Source organism: Staurois parvus, unplaced genomic scaffold (assembly GCF_062004578.1).
Source record: "Staurois parvus isolate SC_StPar_1 unplaced genomic scaffold, SC_StPar_1.0 ptg000249l, whole genome shotgun sequence".
NCBI classification, from domain to species: Eukaryota; Metazoa; Chordata; class Amphibia; order Anura; family Ranidae; genus Staurois; species Staurois parvus.
The window spans coordinates 5,402,206-5,423,605 of record NW_028318045.1 but is presented as its reverse complement, the minus strand read 5'-3'; the positions used below and the strand labels follow the sequence as shown (position 1 = coordinate 5,423,605).

At 40.7% G+C, this 21,400-nt stretch overlaps 1 protein-coding gene across 12 annotated transcripts in view; it reads left to right on the top strand.

The window, feature by feature from the left end:
* DGKI (diacylglycerol kinase iota) overlaps window positions 1-21,400 on the top strand; it is a 461,291-nt gene that overhangs the window by 323,850 nt on the left and 116,041 nt on the right. For all 12 annotated transcript variants that reach the window (XM_089680693.1, XM_089680692.1, XM_089680689.1 and 9 more), the window contains 2 exons: window positions 1,551-1,651; window positions 19,870-19,949. In XM_089680693.1, coding sequence (XP_089536819.1) covers window positions 1,551-1,651; window positions 19,870-19,949 — 181 coding nt within the window. The remainder of the gene's footprint in view (window positions 1-1,550; window positions 1,652-19,869; window positions 19,950-21,400) is intronic.

Sequence of the window (21,400 nt, the reverse complement as noted above, 5' to 3'; positions counted from 1 at the left end):
AATTGTACCAAATTAAATTGTGTTGTTAATCACTGGGGAGGCAGAGAATAACAACACAACATAATGTGGCTTCGCCCAATCTGGACAACTTGGCCCCTCTGGCCATCTGACATTACAAGCGCCAAAGTTTCTTTCTGTATGGTAGTATGAATTTAAACTTGGTGACTACCAAACATTATAAGCAGCATCATATACATTTACTAGTAAATAAATGCAAGTAAAATGCATTTTGACAAATGTCCATGTTCCATAATAGAGCTGTTTCCGTACATTCAATAGGCAACATATTTCATTGACCACCTACGTTATAATATATAGACCACTTTAACATGCAAGTAAGATTGCTTTCCTATCACTACATATAACATTAAAGTGTTATTAAACCCAGGACCCAGCATTCAGTATATCTGGTCTCCCACAGTACACAGATCATGGAAATGAAATTATTATAGTAAATATAAACTGCTAAATATCTTTTTTCATCAGCAGTTAGAGCAGAGCACATGTTAAAGCTTGTAGGAGGAGTTTTCTTTCTGCTGTAGGAGGATGCAGGGTCCCTGACCTCTGTCTGGACAGTGCGGATTGGCCCTGTGCTGATCACATGCACCCTTCCAAGAAATAGCAATACACACCAAGCTGAGCATGTGCAGAGTGTCTCCACACAATATGTCTTATTAGGAGATAAGAGGAGGGCACTGAAAGAAGGGGACGATCAGAGAGGTCAGGATCAAACATCCTCTTAACACAATGCAGAGGATTAACTCCATAGGTTCCACAGTGAGTATATCAAGCATGCTGTACTGCATATACAGACTGATTTTACTGTTGTGGGTTTAGTAACACTTTAAGATTCAAGGTCAACAGGTTTTGTGGAACAGGCCTGCTTTTTCAGGACCAAGAAAGAGAATGGTTTCCAAGCAGTAGTAGTCCGTGGTCTTTATACCCATGTAAAATAAATATTATACAGCATAACAGATAAGTGTAAGAAAAAAACATATTATAACAAAAATAATGACTTACAATGCATATTGCAGTGTCTACATGATACTTTCAAATTCTACCAAATTAAATTGCATTGTTAGTTTTTGGCGAACAGAGAGTAATAACAAGATGTACTGCAGTGGTATTGTAGCTATGCCACCTATGCCACCCACCCCCCAGCCATTAAAAGCTGCAAAGTTTCTTTCTGTTTGGTAGTATAAAGTTTAAGATGTTGGTGATGTTTTACTGGGATTAATTATACAAACCAGAGGAAATAGATTTCGACTCTGTAGCAATCAATCTAAACACTGATTGTTTTGTACTTCCTTTCCAATTTTTTTTATCACTTTTATTAAAACTTTTTGATTCTCCAAATTAAACCTAATTGCAATTGTGGTCATATTTTGTCTGTGACTTCCATTCATAAATTAGTATTACTTTTTGTAATAACTCCTCAAGGTGATGTTGCCATATTTGTCTTATCGCCATTTTCCAGTCATGGAGATTATCTTTTGTCTGACATATTTCTGAAAGACTTATGGCGCTCTTGTGATTTATTTTCCTTGCAGTCCACATTCAGTGCCCGATCGGCTGCGTATCCGAGTGAATCGAATCCGCCTGCATGAGTACGAGGGACTGAATTACGACAAGGACAAGCTCAGAGAAGCCTGTAAGTTAATAAGTAAATCTCCGTTTTGACTTTCAATGAAAATGCTTCAAGCAATTCTGTTGAATGTCTGTGTAGCTATGCAGAGAATTCAAGATGAACACCAGGTAGATAATAAAAGATCATCATTTAATCCAGTTTTTAATTCATCAATAAATAAATATTAATGTATTTTTAAATACAGCTAGTATTAGGTGCCTGAATCTGTTATACTAGATTCTTGTGGTGTCTTGCAGAGAACAAAGCAGTGGGCACTTCAGTGCTTTTTCTCTGTCCAATTAGCAGAATGGGAGGGTGGGCTGCTGACCAAGCTGTTTTGCATTGTGCATGCACAGCTTATTGCACATTCTAAGGAAGAGTGTGAGAAGGCAGGTAGGTTTATTTTGCTGCAGAAGAGACATCCTTAGGGTTACAAACAGTAGAAAGAACATAGATGAGAGGAGAGCTGAGTCATGGAGCCCATACCTTCTAGTGGGGGTTGCCAGAGTCAAGCATCCATGCAAAAATGGATGATAATAGTTCTAATAATTCCTACACCTTCCTACCCTGCTTTCCTAAGAGCTCTTTGACATTTGTGGCAGCAGTTGCCGCCTCTCTGAAAAGTGATCCATGGTGGATTGCTTTTTAGAGGTGTTTGACTGTACTACTGTGACTTTTAGCTTCTGCAGGGATCCCATAAGTATAGCACATGCACACTTTCATTGGTCCAAGTGGGACCATGCAAAAATAACCATACCTTAACTTCAGTTTTAGGCTTTATTTGACTCCTCATTTGGCCAGTTCTGCTTTTCAATATAGGTAACAAATATTAAATCCACTCTATGTAGGATTATGTCTAAACATGATATGTAGGCAGTACCCAAAGCACTTTTTGGACAAAAGGTAACTGGCCCAGGGGAGAAAAAAAAATTGTCCCTGCTCTGACCTATTTCATTTCTGCATTGTAAATGAAAAACTTCTGTGCAATCAACAATCCTCCAATTGTGAATGTATTCTTGCTGCCGCACAAACTCATGTGTTTCCATATCCACAGATATTATCACTAAAGTGCAACACAGCTCCTTGTGTGTATTCATAATTGACCTATACACAATACATAATGTCCCAAATAATACCCAAAATTAGTTAAAAGTGTATATATTTTCCATCACACTGGTGATGGAAATAAATAATTCCACACTCTAAATAATAATTTTAACAATACAGTATAAGAAAATATACATTGAAAAAAAATTATATATATATATATATATATATCAGTTGAAATAAGTATTGAACACGTCACCATTTTTCTAGGTAGATATATTTCTAAAGGTGCTATTGAAATTAAATTTTACCACATCGGTAACAACCCATGCAGTCCAAAAATACAAAGAAAAAGAGAAAAAAATAAGTTCAGAAATTAAGCTATGTATAATAAACTGGAATGACACAGGGAAAAAGTACTGAACGAATGAAGAAAGGGAGGTGCAAAAAGGCATGGAAAGCCAAGACAACAGCTGAAATCTATCAGTAATTAGAAAGCAATCCTGCCTCTTGTCAGTGCAAATTAATTTTAGCTGGTTCATTCTCAACTGATGGCCTATAAAAAGGTGTCTCATTACCAAGTTGTCACACAAGAAACATTTCATGATGGGTAAAAGCAAAGAGCTCCCTCAAGATCTCTGCAACGTTATTGTTGCATAACATACTGATGGCATTGGTTACAGAAGGATTTCTAAACTTCTGAATGTTCCAGTGAGCTATGTTGGGGCCATAATCAGGAAGTGGAAAGAACATAATTTCACCATAAACCAACCACAACCAGGTGCTCCTTGCAATATTTCTGACAGAGGAGTGAAAAGAATTATCAGAAGAGTTGTCCAAGAGCCAAGGACCACTTGTGGAGTGCTTAGCAGGTACAATTGTTTCAAAGAAAAAGGTAATGCACTCAACCACCATGGTCTGTATGTGAGCCCCCCATGCTGGACTCCATTGCTGAAGAAATGTTGAAGTTCATTTAAAGTTTGCTGCACAACATTTAGACAAGCTTGTGAAATACTGTGAGAATATAGTCTGGTCAGATGAGACCAGAATTTAACTCTTTGGATGCCATAATACACACCATGTTTGGAGGTCAAATGGCACTGTACATCACTCCAAAAACACCATAACAACAGTGAAGTGTAGAGGTAGGAACATCAGGGTGTGGGGCTGTTTTTCAGTACTGTCAAACTTCATATCATTGAAGGAAGGATGAATGGAAAAATGTACCGAGACATTCCTGATAATCTGTTGCCATCTACCAGGATGATGAAGATGAAACGAGGGTGGAAATTTCAGCAAGACAATGATCCCAAACACAAAGCCAAGGAAACTCTCAATTGGTTTCAAAGAAAGAAAATAAAGCTGCTAGAATGGCCCTGCCAATCACCTGACTTGAATCTAATAGAAAATCTATGGAAAGAACAAAACATCAGAGGTCTTATAAGAGGCCCACAGAACCTTTAAGATTTGAAGACTGTGTGGAAGAATGGGCCAAAATCACATATGAGTAATGCATGTGACTAGTTAGACTATATATATTGCACTCCTCTTTGAAAATACACCCTGTGAGTATGCGCAAAAAAAAAAAGATATAATCCATCCTCTGATAATACATATTTCAAAGTCCATTGGTAACTTATAAGTGCTCCCCACCTACAGCTCTATGATTTCACACCACAAATAGGTCAATATCCACCTTCCCCTTTAGGGGTATAATCCTCCCAGGTCTTCTAGATGGGAGTGGGACCATCCACTTCAAGATATAGATTGGGACCACAATTGTGATCTTGGAATCCTCCTCGCAAATATAACTTTCATATGGACAGTCCCACCTTTTCCACTTAATGGCTCAAAAAATAAAAATGAACATCATAGAGTTTTCTGCTAAAACAAAATCATTCTTTGTTAAAACTATAAAATGCACTAACATTAAGCTGTGCATTAACATTTGGTGCACCGCAGAAAAAACTGCATTTAATACTGTGCCCTTAAGAACATCCAGGTACTCAGCGGTATTGATCTTACAAACATTAGCCTTACTTCCTGTATAACGTGATGACATCACCAGCTCTGCAGCTAATGTTTGTCAGAAGCATACTTGATTGGGTAAGGAGATAACTGCCCAGCAGAGGAGACAGATAGACCTTTATTACATCAGTCTCCCCAAGAAGGCAAAGTTGAATTTATGGGAGCAGGATAGTTTGGATGTCTTGTCTCTGTCCTCATCGCCATCTAAGCAGATGTCTTCCAGGCATCAGAATAAACAGAAAAATCTGTTACAGATAGCAGACTGGATGGGAAATGCCATCCTTATCAATCACCAAGAAAACCCTAAGGTCCATGATTTCTTCAACCCTTAGCTTGAGTATCTCCCCAGTGTTGACCCTCCGGTGCTCTCTTTAGTCATCATTCTGGGAAAGAAATAAACCAGTTTGGGCTGTCCAGAAAGGAAATATACTTATTTAATTACAATATAAAATACATCTAACAATAATATACGTGATATAAATAATCACAATATGTGTATTGACAGTCCCTTAGAGATACGTTGCTGTGGACCAAAACTTTATACGCTTTCACAATGTGCAGATGAAACAAGTAAATTTCTCACTCATCGCATTGTTATAGTATGAATGGAGGACCTTCAACTGGCTCTCTTAGGATATCCCTCCCAGTCATCAGCACATCATAGATATTGGCCCCAGATGGATAACCACAAGATTCCAGATAAAACAGTAGTGAATTGACACAATTTTTAAACCTGCTGTACAGTCAATCACAGCATTCCACACCTCACCTTACAGGCCACTTTTCCGTTTTCAGCGCCTTGGTAGTGTCACTGACAATTTCTTGGTCATGCAACACTGTACCCAATGGCTTTTATACTTTTTGGTGGTATTTAATAACCACTGGGCTTTTATTGTTACTATATAAATGTAGCACTACCCTCGAAAGGGCCGCTGGATTTGATTGGGTCCCCTTAAGCTTTGCATGGCTAGGCAATACACATTTTTCCACACTTGTACTTTCAGAGACTGTAAAACAGTCCTTGAGCTGGTTTTTAGTTGTTTTTTATTAAGGGGTTAAGAACTTGGATGGGGCCTAGGGGTATTTGGGATAAAAAAAAAACTGTAGAACATGAGGACGAACTATGTACAAAAAAATGTGGGTTAGAGCATTGTCCTTTTTTGGTGTACCTTCTTAGACCCTGTATGAATCCTCTTCACCCAGCTGTGCTGAGGGTATTCCTGAGCAAGGGGGTCCCAAGAGCTTGCAGTTAAGCAGTCCCAGATGACGACTATTTGCGTATTGCACCTGACATCCCTCTCCCCTTATCCGGCCCAGGGGGTGTTGGGTACTCATACTGTCTTGTCCTGTCAGTGTGGTGGGTTGGAAGCTGCTTTCAGACCTTTCACTGGGCTGGCTCCTTCCATGCTCCTCAGGATGTCCTCCCTAGGAGACTTTGGGCAGTGGAGATCCTCTTGTCCAGCAACCAGCCTGTAGGTAGGCTCCCCTGCCTGGGGCCCACTCCCAGGCTCCACACTCCAGTCTTCTCTCAATCTATCTTCCACCTGACTCTCCCCTGCTCTCCAGGCTCTGTGATATTTGAGGGTTGCCTGGTCATCATACCCAGCCTCCTGCTAGGGGATTGGCCAAGGTCCCTCAAACATGTAGATCTGGGCCTCCTTCCCTCCTCCACCCCTCTTCCAGAAAGTTCTGGCAGTTTCTGGAAGGGTGGGAGGGCTCCAGAAGCCCTGACTTGTAGAATCTTCCAGCTTGTCCAGAGGTGAACTCCTGCCTCACTCCCAGACTGCTACTCAGCCTCTATCTAAAAGACAAAAAAAACATATCTAGCTTAACCTAAAGGGCGTTACATCAAGGGAAAAAAATGTTGATAAAACATTTCACGCCATGCCATACCCAAAAACTATGTTATGGAGCTATGTGACATCATCACACCATATCTGAAAACTGGAAGTTCAGGTTTTACTATTGTGGATGAGATGTTGAAGCTATGATGTTTTAAAGTGGGATATTAATCCCAGTGCTCAGGATTAGTGTGCACTTTACTTCTGAGTGTATTTTGAAAAGGTTTTGCCATTTTTGAGGCCAGTAAAGGATGTAATGTTTTTATATATTGACCAATTTTGCTTATAGGTCAATATCTGGAGGGGAGCAAGTGGTCTGGTTAGTGACAGTATCCACTGAGGTGTTCATTGATTAAATTAACACACAGACACAGGATTATTTTATTCAAGCACTTTATTCAGATGCATGTCATTTATCAATGATTTTAATTTAGGACTGGATGAACATTTATGCATAATTTGAGACTGTAAGCACATATGTTTAATGTATTAGAAGATTGTGAAGTACACGTTGATGATTTTGTTTGTTTACACTGATCTAAAATATTATCACGCTGCACTTTGTATGTAATTGCACGTTCTTGCTGGTTTTTTTCCCACTCTACAGTTGTAGTCCAAACCTACCTGAACTATCCTGCCAGGAAGCTGTCACAACACAAAGCCAATCACAAGCATCTGAGGCATTCCCTGCTCCGCAGCCGCATGTATACAGGAGGCGTGTATACATGCATTTGTGGGGCAGAGAATGCCATGGCCACTTATATTTGTCTTTCTGCTGTGAAGCTTCCTGGCGGGATAGGTGGGTTCGGGCTAGGTTTCAAACATGCTTCAAACATGGTTCAGCTCATCCCTATTTACAGTTACAGGCCCCCATTGGATTAATCAACATGAAAATACTCAGCCAGATTGTCAAAATTATCACCACCTAGCTACCAGTATGACTTCTAAGATATCAATAGCTTGATTTTACTTTTTATATTGAAGAGGGGAAAAAAATCAGCTGAAAGAAAATTAGAAGGATTATACAAACATATCTTAATTAGGGAGATTTTTGCTGCTTTTGTGCAATCAGAAAATGGAGTTGAGGTTGAATTACTGACAATGTTACTTGCATGACATCTTACACATCAAATACATTTCTCTACTTTGATTTCAGGTTTAAACATTCAGAAAATTCTGTTTCTTTTTATTGATTAAGAGATCCGGTCCCATACCCCTACCATTTGGTTTTCATACCACCAAGGAGTATGGCTACTCCTGGTTACGAACCTCAGGGGGTATAGTGTCTACTTTCAAGGATAGCCCTGTGGTTTGATATGTTCTTTTGGATGATGAGAAGTTTATTCTGGCAGGTTTTGACATGGGGTTTCAGTGTAATTAACAAACTAAACAGATATTACTTCTGACAGCTAGCCTTAAAGTGGTTGTATAAGCTGAAGATTTTTTATCTTCTATTGCATTCTATGCAAGTGTGTTTAGCCTGTGTGTGTGCAGTTTGGGGAGCTTTATATGCACAAGTAAGCTGGCCACTTAAGTTCAAACCATGTCCTTATGGTGCTTATGGCTTTGTACACAGGGAACAGTCATGCTGGAACAGAAAAGGGTTTTCCCCAAACTGTTACGACAAAGTTGGAAACATGCAATTGTGTAAATTTGTCTTTGTTTGATGTGGGATTAACAACACCCTTCTCTGGAAACACTTGAATTCCGTCATCTTGAGTGGCTTCCACATTCTTTTGGCCATATAGTGTAAAAATAACCCTTGTTTCTGTTTTACTTACCTGCTTCCCACCTGGGACAATGCACATAAATGGCCGGGTGTGACAGGCGCTGATCTGGGAGGACATGCCCGTATGTTCTTCCACTCCCTGGGCTCGTGCATAGCTTCAGGGCCGTGCAGCGCGTGATCCTGTGATGACTGTATCCCTCGGTCGCAGCAGATCATAGATCAGGAGATCCGCTCTTTGACTGGCTCTCCTGATCATGTGATAGCTGTGTCCACTCACAGCCATTACACAATGTAAACAGAAGCACGTGTCTCTGTATCTCGTCTCCTTTTTCTCACACAGAGTGCGCGAGTGAAGAGAAGGAGAGTCGATCTGTGCAGCCTATCAGGGATCTGTGTAACTGTTGATTTTACTGTACAGTTATACACAGATCCCACACAATGCAGTCATCTGTCACCAGTACACCAAGCACTATCTTTCATATTGTACCAGTGCACAAAAACATCTGACACAGTGCCAGTGTTCCATCAACATCTATCAGTGTGCCAGTGCACATCAAAATCTGCAATACTCGCCCAGTGCACAACAAAATCTGCAATAGTGTCTCATCTGTCAGTGTCTCAGTAGACAGCAACATCTGTCGGTATCCCTAGTGGACCATCAACATCTGTGGGTGCCCCTAGTGGACCGTCAACATCTGTTAGTGTCCCACTGCACAACAACATCTGCAATAGTGTCCCAGTGGGCCATCAACATCTGTCAGCGCCCCAGTGGACCATCAACATCTGTTGGTATCCCTAGTGGACCATCAACATCTGTTGCTGTCCCAGTGGACCATAAACTTCTGTTGGTGTCCACGTGGACCATTAACATCTGTCGGTGTCACAGAGCACCAACATCGTCTACAATAGTGTAGTATGCCTAGATGTAGTGCAACATCAATATCTGTGGGTGCCAGTGGGTCAGTAACTGATGCAGAGGAGGAAGGCTTCCCAACAAAGACATTCAGGTGATGTGAAGAGAAGCAGACAACCACCAGCAGTGCTGTACATGCTGGTGAAATGTCCAATACCAGCAGTGCAGTACACCTAGATGATAGGCCAAGTACTAGTAGTGGGGTGTCATGTCCGCCCATGTCACCACAAAGCATTAGGGCCCATACCACATGTGGTATCCCTATATTTGAGAGGAGTAGCAGAATTTTTTTTGAGGTGTAATTCTAAGTTTGGATAAGCTGTAGAATAGAAATATCGTAGAAATTTACAAATTTGTGTTAAAAAAAATCATTTTCTTTCCACATTTTCCAAAAGCTTGTGGCAAAAAGCGTGGCCTCTGGGTGCTCCAGGGCCTCAAAAATGTGATAGATAGTCAGGAAATTGGATGTGTAATTTATGCCCCTAGAACACCTGAAGGTGCTCCTTGGATGTTGGGCCTCTCTATATGGTTAGGCTATGAAAAAAGTCTCATACATGTGGTATCGCCATACTCAGCAGGAGTAACTGAATGTATTTTGGGGTGTATTTTTTAGTATGTCCATGTTGTATGTTAGAAATATCTTATAAATTGACAACTTTGTGTAAAAAAAAAGTTTTTATTTTCTTTCCACATTTTCCAAAAACTTGTGGGAAAAATTGTCATGTTCCAAAGACTTGTTCATTGTGCCTCATAGAAAATACATTGGCGTGTTTGCTTTCCAATATGTGGTCATTTTGTGGGTGTTTCCATTGTCTTGGTGCTCCAGGGCCTTCAAAAATGTGATAGGTATTCAGGCAATTAGATACTCAATTGATGCGTAATTTATGGTCCTTGAAAGCTCAAAGGTGTGACTTTACTTTTGGGCCCCTCTATGTGGCTAGGCTGTGCAAAAATCTCACACATTTGATATCCCCTTGCTTAGGAGTAGTAGAATATATTTTTGGTGTAATTGCAAGTATGTCTATGGCTTGTGTGAGAAATAAGTTGTTAAAATGACAAGTTTGTGATAAATTGTATTTATTTTTTCATTTTCCAAAGAATTGTGGGGAAAAAATACAATTTCAAAAAATTCACCATGCCTCCTACCTCTTAGGGTGTCTACTTACCAAAAAGGGCTTATTTGGGGGGTACTTTTATTGTGCTGGCATTTTAGGGATCAGGAAATGAGATAGGCCATCAGTTCTCCATCTCCCACTCCCTATACATTTAATGCATCAGTTCATAAGATCAATTGTCAAATCTATCACTGTCTCTGATTTGTTTTGTTTTTTTTACCAAATAAATGTAGCAGATTAAATTTTAGCCTAAATTTATGAAGAACGATTATTTATTTGCAACATTTTTAAAACAGAAAAACGTGTGTTTTCTTTAAACTATTTCCAGGGTTTTTCGTTTATATAAAAAGTAAAAAACCCAGCAGTGAATGAATACTAGCAAAGGAAAGCTCCATTTCTCTTAAAAAAATGCTAAAAATGTCATTTGGGTACAACGTTGCGTAACTGAGTAAATGTCATTCAAAGTGTGAGAGCACTGAAAGCTGAAAATTGGCCTGGGCTGGAAGAGGGTGAAAGTGGCCGGTATTGAGGTGGTTAATTACATACTGTATGTACATGGGGAAGGGACATTTAATGAAATATTTCAGGCTCGCTTACTTTCATTAGAGCTACAGTATATGGTGATAGGTCTTTCCGCTCCTCTTATCTCTATGTAAGGGTGTGGATACCCATAGACATAGGATAACCACTGCATGCTTCCACCAAGTTTTCTTATCCTGAAATGGATTTTTCTCACTGCCGTCTTTCATCAAAGATGCTAAATTCTGTTCTTGAAACATTATATAATCATGAATGTGTGGCAGCAGCTAAAATGGGCAAATCATATCTAAAAATTAGTTTCATTATTTGCCATTATGAATGACTGAACAAAGTCATTCTGTGCATGTGCTGCTGCTGTATGAATGCCTTATTCAGGGGGAGATGTAAATGTAAATAAAGTGTAATCAGCTACACATAGTTGATATTTTCATGTCCGCCTTGAGCAGTCAATAAGGTCCATTTATGTTTTATACTGTATGTATGTAAATGCCATACAAACAAACATACACCACATGGGCAACTTTTTACACAGGATCTTTCTGCTGTCAATATCCTGCGTAATTTTGAATTATTGAGTGAATGAGCCCTAAGTGGTAAAATAAGCACACCTCCACTATAACAGTAGTAACTTAACATGAAAATACATAATAGTTTACTTTTACATTCTAAATGCAATCCCACATCTACTCTGCTAGCCTGACACTAAAGTAATACAGAAATAATAATTCAAATGTACAGTAACAATAAAAGATACTTGTGATCCTCTGCTTAAAATCGCTTGGCCAAATGCCATACAGTGCTCACTGCTGGAATGCTTTATTTAAATCATCCCTCCAGCAGGCTCCCTTGCATGTCAATTGTAACAGGTAAGCGTAAAGTTTAGTGAAATCTGTCACCCATAAATCACGGGGCCATCTCTACTCATGTATCATGCATGAAAATGTATAGTGCCCCAATATAGACAGCGGTAATAAATGCAGAGCATTGCAGGCTCAGTCAGCACTAAACGAGCACAGAACAATGGTCACACTTTCCTGAACAGGTACTGCTGTGGAGAGACTGAACACATAATAGAGATTTAAACCCTCAGGAAAGTTCCATTACTCTCCCTCTCCCTCCCCGCAGCCATACGAAACTTAATTGCTTTGTAGCATGTACCAAACTCAGCTGGGGCACTGGTTTCTCCGCAGGCTGCCAGTGTTTGTCACATAATGAAGTCCCACTATGGGTGACGGTGCAAGTCATTAATCAACACGGCTGATAACAGTTTAATAGAGTCGTGTTCATCTCCTGTACTCATTATTCATAGCGAGTTGAGAGCTACCAGCATGGCTGTTTTTTTTTTATTTTTTTTTTCTCTTCAACAGAGGTGAGACTGCGGGACTCTTGTGCAATTACATGGGACCCGTGTAACAGATTCTGTGTCACATAGATGCTGGGCTTCCCTGTACCTTTTGATTAATAATAAAAAGTGCTTATGTGATGGCCCTTCTTTGTGAAAATATGATGGAGTTTACATCTACAAATTAATATACTCAGTGGATTCCTAATAAATTTTTACTCTCTCTGTTGATCACTCTAAGTCTCAATTCACACTATAGCTCGCATGTGAATCTCACAGGAATCACACTGCATTCCTGTGCAATTCACATGTGATTCTGTGCAATGCGATTTGAGCCCATTCATTTTGAATGGGCTCAAATCTCTCCGCATAGCACAAAAAAAATGTAGGCACCTTTTTTAAGCTGCACTGGAACCGGATTGTATGGTCGTTTTGTACCATGTGATCCAGTGCAGGCAACGCACTGCAAAACACAGTGTGATTGCAATGCAGTGCGAGAGATGCACAGGGATCGCTGCATTTCCTGCATTGCATATGTGTGAACCTAACTGTTACAGGTATATTACATTGTAAAGGCTGAAGGGTTTTTTAACCTTTGTGCATTCTATGCATGAAGGTAGAAAAGCTTCTGTGTGCTGCTCCCCTCACAGCCCCTGAAATTCTCACCTGAGCCCAAACTCATCCAGCACTGTGCATAGGAGAGGTGGATCTCCCGGGTCTCTCTCTCCTCATTGCCTAAGACACAGCAGCGGGAGGCACTGGTTTCCACTGCTGTCAATCACAGCCAGTGAGGATGGAGCGGGGACGGGGCCGAGCCAATACTGTGTGCCTTATAGCCACAAAGAGCCAGCTCGGGGTGAGCACTATTGCTATGGGAGCACTCAGCAGGGGGAAGGGCAAGGAGCGCCGGCGGGAGACACGAGAAGAGGACCAATGAAAAACCATTGCACAGAGCAGGTAAATATGATATGTTTATTTATTTTTAACTGAGCCTTTAATATCACTTTAAATGTTCTTAATTTAATTATATTAGAAACATTATAAGAATACAAGAATAGTCCTGTGACTTTGCCCAGGCTGAGATGAAGTCATCAGTCTGCTGCAGGCAGGAGTAAGCATTTCCTCATTCTCCCTTCCCCCACTGATCAGACTGAAAACATTGTTAGGTTTTATGTACACGAGCAGCTGGTAAACTCGACTTTAGGAGCTTTTGGCATTTGTTTGCCAAAGCTCCTAAACTCAACTCCATAAAAGCCTGTGTCCATGTACACATAAGCATTTAGCAGAGTTTAAAAGCTGCCGCTTTTAGGTAAAGTTAAACCTCCCTCTCCTGAACGCAAAAGAATTGCGTTCAGGATAGGAACATTTTGACTGCTGACTATGGGAAAACGCAAAAACGCGGTAAAAACTTACCAACCGCGGTACCACATTTTTTCCGCAATTTGCGATCCCAGCAGCCAGCGGTCAGATTAGACTCATGTACATATAGCCTAATTGTGTAGTAAGTCACAAGGTGAGAGGCTGCAACAGAGGCTGATCTATGTCAAACATTTTTGATGGTGACTCTGGATGATGCCTGAACAAAGATGGTGCCTTCCTTCTGGATAGAAAAGCAGAGGAAGGCTTGTAAGGAGTACTGTGATCTCTACAGCATTTTAGGGGGAGTATTGTGGTCTCTGTATGAGATAATAATAACTGTAAGTGGTACAATGACATATTACTTTTGCATGTTCTCCCTGTGCCTGCGTGGGTTTCCTCCGGGTACTCTGGTTTCCTCCCACACTCCAAAGACATGCTGGTAGGTGAATTGGCTCCTGTCTAAATTGGCCCTAGTATGTGTATGTATGAATGTGAGTTAGGGACCTTAGATTGTACGCCCCTTGAGGGTTAGGGACTGATGTGAATGTACAATATATATGTAAAGCGCTGCGTAAATTGATGGCCCTATATAAGTACCTGAAATAAATAAATAAATAATATACCTAACAGAAAAAATTATAGTATATCTAATGCTAGGTCCAATTTAACATTCATGAAGAGTGTGTTTTCTAGTTGCATGTGCATTGACTGTGTTACTGGTGGTGGGAGAGAACATTTTGGTGCAAATCAAACCTTTTAGATACTGGAGCACAAAGCGTCAGAAGTATAAGGGACCTTAAGTTTTAAAGTGCAGTATACAGTACGTGTAGAGGTTAGCCTAAAATATGGAAACAGTACATGATTTGCAGGTGTGAAAGTGACTACATGTTTTCGTTGAAAGTGGAAGTGATGTTTCACTCTTTTGCTTCCACTGTGTGATGAGACACCTAGCTAACAGGTGAGAAGCCTCACTTTGTCATTCACTGTGTGCGCTGCTAGTAATATGGAATCATGTCATTGCTTACTGAGTTTCAAAGATGGCACCTTGTTGGTGCTTGCTTAGCTGGTGCCTCTGTGACTGTAGTTGAAAATGTATTTGCCATGTCACGAGGTACAGTATTAATGGTTATGACGGCATGTACAGTTTCCAGGAAAATGTAGTCTGATAAGCACAAGCACTGTCAGCATGGTCAGCTGAATACAAAAACAACTGCTGCAAAAATGACTGCAGAGCTCAACCCCAGTGAAGACTAGCGGACACGTTTACTAGCAGTGCACACAGTGAATGATGAAAGTGAGGCTTCCCACCTGTTAGCTAGGTGTCTCATCACACAGCAGAAACAAAAGAATGTTACATCACTTCCGCTTTCAACACAAAACATGTCATCACTGCAAATTACGTAGTGTTTCCATTTTTTTGTCCAACCCCTGTATTTGTGCCATTTATATTTACAGACTGTGGTTCCTTCTTAGCAGTACTGTGCACTGATTATCCTTTACTGGTCCTCTCGGTCTCTTCTCAGACTGACTCAAAAAACCAATGCATTCTGTGTAATATACTCTGTAGATTATCAACAGTTGTTAGCAGGGAGGCTGACTGAACTGCATGACATACAGCTGGTCTACCTTGACATCCGCATCTCCCCCTCCCTTGATTCCACCTATAAATCAAATTATACAGTCGATATCCGCTCTTATTTAAAGAACTTTTTGTATCTGTTGACCATCTGGTGCTCATATCTACTTTCCCAGATTGGAAGGATATGTGCAATGAAAATATCTTACGTTCCTATTTTTCCTATTTTTTTAAAAACTGCTCTATTTTTTCAGGGTCCTCGGAACTGAACAATGAAACAATTTATCTGGGGTAGTGGGTAAACCATGCCTAGCTGCCCATTTATTATACCGCCGGAAATTGCTAGGAGGCCTTAGTATTCCTAATTTATCCATGTATTACAAAGCTGTGCAAGTAGCACTGCTAGCAGCACTCGATGGTGCTGTAAAGCTTCCACTGTGGTCTTATTTAAACATTCTGTATTGCTCCCCACCCCGATTTACAATTTAATATGGATCCCCCCAAATCAAAGGCAGGCCTCCTGTTATTGACCCTGCTTTACAACACTGGCTAACGCTTTTGGGACTCAGTTATGTATTCTAGCATATTGTTCTCTTCTCATCTTCCAATCTTAGATATTCTGCACAACCCCATATTATTGGAAAATATGTTGCCCTTTACCTGGGGGTCCACTGATACTAGGTACATACATGACTTCCTTTCATTGGATGGCGTCAAATCCTTATCTTACCTACGGGAACACTGGAAGCTCCCTCAGTCAGAATTCTTTAGATTTTACCAAATTGCTCATTTTGTACGTACGCTCCTTAAAAAAAAGTTACAACTAGCCTTCTTCTGACCCCATGTGAAAGCCGATGTAAAAATTCTCCAATCTCTGGCGGTTTTACCCCACTCCATATGTGTGTTTAAAGTGTCCCTAATAGCAATTTTTTTCCAGTTTTGGATAGAGTGGAGAAGGTTTAGAACTCTTGTCAGGTTTGTTTGCTGTCTGTGCTCCTGTTAGGGAAATTCACCTTTGCAACCTTTACCATCGGAAGTGAAAGTAATAGAATATCAAAATCAAAATTTTGGGTTGACATAACAGGAATTGAAGAGAACTCTTCCAATGGGGACACTAGTACTGGTGGCCCTGGTGATACCACAGGATTCCTTCACTTTGGAGGGATTTGCTCTCACTTCCTATTTTGGCTATCTGACAGGAAGTGAAGGGAAATCTTCCCTATGGGACACAGCAAAAAAAAAACTGTCAGAGGTTATAACCCACCCTTACGTTAAAATTTTGCTTTTAGTGACAAGTTTAAAGTGAAAGTAGGGTCAAAATCTAACTAAACCTAAACCTGCTCACACTTCCCTTCTAAGCTCTATAATAACTACCTTGTATGTGAAAGATGTTTATAGCTACCTACTCTAAAGTTGCTCCAGTCAAGTCATGTAATCTCCCAGAGGCTGGCTTCAGAAGAAAGGAGAGAGCTCCCACAATGGCTGCAGAGCTTGGGGCAGCGTTGTCACCCATAGACATATCCGTTGTCGGCTATCACTCCTCTCCCCTGGGGGGGTTAATCATGTGTCTGGACCAGAGCGTTCTTAGATTAGGTAAGTATAAGCATCTTTCCTTTACAGGATAGCTAGTATAGTGCTTAGTATGGGGGTAAGAGCAGGTGGAAACAGTTAAGTTTTGACCTCACTTCAACTTTAACTTCTCCAGCATACGATTCCAGACCACAGCCATACATCTTTAACTAGGAGCAAGAGAGAAACTCTCAAAATTCCTCACTGAAATGACACCCTGAATTTTATGGCAGTAAAACAGCCTCTCTTGTGCAGCATGGTCCCTGTAAAGCTCACGTCTATATTAAACTATACACACTTGAATTGTCTGAAAATATGGTCCCTCTGGCTGGAGCATAATTGACACCTAAAGCTTGACCATATAACCCATTCCCTCTGACCATTGTCGACGATTTTACCTGGCATGACCTTCACTAACTCTCCTCCTCCCATTCTTCTTTCCCCCACATTTCCTGCATACTTTCTCTTATCTTTACTCTCTCACCCTTCTTTCAAAATGGCATTATTGGGCCTCCTTATTGGATGACTGCTAACACTTATCCTTTTAATTATCCTACCAGAATGGGCAGCGTAAAGGCAGTGGTCTCAACGTTCTAAAATTCTTTATATGGTATTTGGCCCTATCGGATGTCTGCTGACACCTATCCTTTTAATTATCCTACCTGAATGGGCATCATAGAGTTCTTCCTTTGGTCTTTTACACAAGGGACTCTACACAGAGCAGCGATCTGGCTGTCTCTTCTCCCAGCAAAGCTGGGAGAAAAAACAGCCAGATCTGAACATAAAAGAAGCACATATTACACACTTTATACTTGTTAGTGTACAGTGGCAGTTTACAGTATGATCACTGTATTAGTTTCACTATTGATGTCACTCAGTTTGTATTCCTCCCAGCGTGGGTCTGGTAACACCAGATTTCCTGCCACACTATTATAGTCCTACTATAAGTTGCTGATCACCATCATTATCAGTATAGCATGAATGCTGTATAAATTCCAGTATAAATATACCATTGTTCGTAGATGCTATGACTTTCACACAAACCAATTATTAAACACTTATTGGGATTTTATTTTACCAAAGACATGTAGAAGAATACATTTTGACCTAAATTTATAAAGAATATTGTTTTTTTATTGGAAATGACCAAAACAGAAAGTAGAAAATATTGTTTTTTCTTTCAAAATTATCGGTCTTTTTTCATTTATATAAAAATGCATTAAAAAAATACCACAAAAAGAAAGCTGGATTTGTGTGAAAATATAATCTAAATTTCATTTGGGTGCAGTGTTGCATAACCAAGCAATTGCCAGTTAAAGTAGTGTAGTACTGAATAGCAAAAAAATGCCCTGGTCATGAAGGGTGTAAAACCTTCTGTAGGTTATGTGGTTAAAATCTCAAGTTTTTGTGAAAGACTTACAGCTAGTCAATCGAAAGTGTACCTACTAATCTGTAAAAAATTGCCATCCTGTAAAAATGGATTAGCAAGAATGTAAATATGTCACACCAAAATACTAAATGACACCAAAAATTACTTAAAGCTAAACTTCTGGCACAAAAACGTTTATTTAAATGTATCTTTAATAGCCACAATGCATTTGTGGCTGTTGTAGAATAAATCTTCTGTCTACCAAATGCCTTTGCAAAGCCAAACATAACTTGTAATATGAATAGTGACATCATCACTTTGCTATACAAAGCCTGTGCAGAGAGCAGAGCTGTGGGAGGGGCCCAGCAAGCTCCACCCAGTACTGGCTGCCTGCAGAAAACTCCAGGAGAGGGTGGAGACAAGACCAGTCACCCTGCACACCAAGATTCATATAAGAATTCACACGCTTCTTGAATTTAAACAATATTTGCTTATGTTGGGGTTCAGCTTTAAATGTCAAAGCCTCTTATGAGTCAGTTATATAGCTCTCCTCTTCTTCAGAATAAAACCTCCTCATCTAAACTCAGGGCGCATCTCAGGTTCTTTACTTCCAGGCCTGCAAATTTCAGTCATAATTAAAGCAATTAGGGCCTTCATCTCCAGGCTTGCCGATAACAATGAGAAGGAGATGGCAGGCGTGAGCCTGATTAAACTGGAGCTGTGAGATCACTGGACCGTATGCTGAGGACAAGATTAAAACTTCGGCAAGGAGGATGAGTAATATTGGCGTGGCAGTAGGATGGCAACGCTCGGATGGGGCCTCCTCCTGCTGCATAGAAGGATCTGGCACAGGTTCTGGAGTCTTCAGGAGCTGGAGGAATATGACCTAGGATAACTGAATTCGGCCACGAACCCTGGAATAAAAACTAAGATTACTTTGCTTTTAATCTATTACATGGACTTTATTGGGTTTTTTTTAAATCCTTCTTGCTAGTAAACCTATTAAAAACCCGGGCAATTTAAACTGCTTATATAATGAAATAAAATCATAAACAGGTTTTTCTTTAAAAAGAAAAAACCCTGGATGTCAAAACAATCAGTAAATCCACATTTAACAGTTATGTGCAGATGTGAAATATAAACTTAAAAAACTTGTTCGGCCTCGCCCTCTTCTGCCTCCAAAGCTTCCCTGTTTCTTGGAAATACCCCCAACTTGATTTCTGCAGGACTGTCCTGAGATTTTAGCCAAATTCCGGGGTCCAGCGGGCTCACCCTATGTTCTGGCGGCGGGAACACACAAACTATCCCCCGCTTCCTGTGTCACTGTGCTGGTTTGAGGTTTGAAGGAGTTGTGGAGGAGGGAAGATAGGGTGCTGATTTGAGATCTGAAGAGGCATTTAAAGTGATACCGATCTGGTGTCTGAAAGTTAAAGGGTGTCTGAAGTGTTAAGGGGAACTGACCTGGCGTCTGAGAGGAGTTTAAAGAGGTGAGAGGACTGTTCTTGGGTCTGAAAGTTTAAGGGCTCCTGCCACTCTCAATCAATCCTTTGAGACCAGGAGCGGTGCTGCAGCCGAGACAGGCGCTGGAGTGGTGACAGGAGCCAGGTAAGTGTTTAAAGCTGGGGGGGGGGGGGTAGATTAGGTAGTGGGGTGTTTTTCGCCCACTATCCTAAAATGAGGAATAAACCACTAATTTGTTGGATTTTTGATGAACATGGGACAAGTAGGTTAATTATGTGCTGTTTTATAGAGTGTCGTGTATCATTGCCCTTCTTTGCACATGATAAGAAGTAACTTTGTTTTCTCTCCATCAGCCATCCCTCTAGGAATTATTGTAGTACGAGGAGACTGTGACTTGGAGACGTGCCGCATGTATGTTGATCGCCTGCAGGAGGTAGGTATGGTCCTAGATCCCCTGTAATATCATGCCACACAGGGCCGGATCTAGCCTTTCTGATTTGGGGGTGCAGTAAAATCTGTCAGAGGGGCAAAGGATGTGAGGTCAGCAGGGCACTGTATAAGAGTCAGTAGGACAGTGTACAGGGGGTTAGGAGGACAGATGATAGGGTCGGCTGTTTGTAGCACATTGTACAGTGGGTTATTCTGGCAGTGTACAGTGGTCAGCAGAGAAGAGGACAGGGTCACTGCTGGCAGGGCACTCAAGAGATCTCCTCCACACAGTGCATAACTGAGATCGGTATCCCTCCACACAGTGCGTAGCTGGGTACTGTAGCTGCCAATCCCCACAAACCTCCCCTCACTAAAAAAAAATCCCTCCTCCTAGCACACATCTTCTTTCCCTCCAAATCCCCCCTCCTAGCATAAATACCCCCCTCCTAATACAAATCTTCCCCCCAAATCCCCCCTCCCAGCACATCGTGCACACAGATTTGACAGAAGTGCCCTGCTTGTGTTCTAAAAATGGCACAGCGTGCACCACATTCAGGTACCCGTTTAGAATTTGTACTTGAATTTGGGGCAAGCTGCGCCACTTTTAGAACACGTTCGAGACACTTTAGCAAAATCTGTCTGCACCAGGATCTCTCTTTGTATGCCAAAAAAGAGTTGGTCTTAATTAGCTCCACTTTAGTAAGATACAAATGGTTGGTATTTTATTTTGAATTTGGTCCAGTGTGCACTGAAAAAGTGGCACATTTTAGAACTACCTGAGTCACTGTCAGAGCTCAAAGGCTCACAGATGCTTCATGAATTTGGCGCAACGCATTAACAAGAGGGATTAGCGCCAGAAAAGTGGCACAGCGGCTTTATTGAATTCCCCCCATTGTTACTCTTTCACTGTTATTTGCCTTTCCAAACTATTAGTTTCCTCTTCCAAGTGGCTGCCAATTCATATAAATATAATTCAGTAACGTACTGATAGGTTTGCTGAGTTCTGCCCAAAATTGAAAAAATAGTGTGTGACTACAGGAAGAGCGTTAGATGATAAGCTCCTTGGGGGCATAGACTAATCTGAAAAGGTCAGTGTTATCTGAAAAGGTCTGTGGAGGCAAATGTATAATATGTACCAACATACTGCGCTGAGCATCCTGTAAACACAGTAGGGCCCACTGCAAGAGTTTTGTTTGGGCTTATAAGGCCTTTAAAAATACTCTTTAATGTAATTTCAAAAGTAATTTTCAATCTTTTTTAAATCTGCATCTTTTGTTCAATTATATTATTTGGTGATTGTGCCATGAAGGTCCTTATTCAGGCATAATAGGGTGACAATACGCTGTCCCCATCTCCCACTTTAGCTCCTGCATTGTCACCCTGCCAAAGGGATTTTCCACAGAGACTACAAGTGGCTGTTTCAGCACACATGAGTCAGGCCTAGTCCACTCTTGT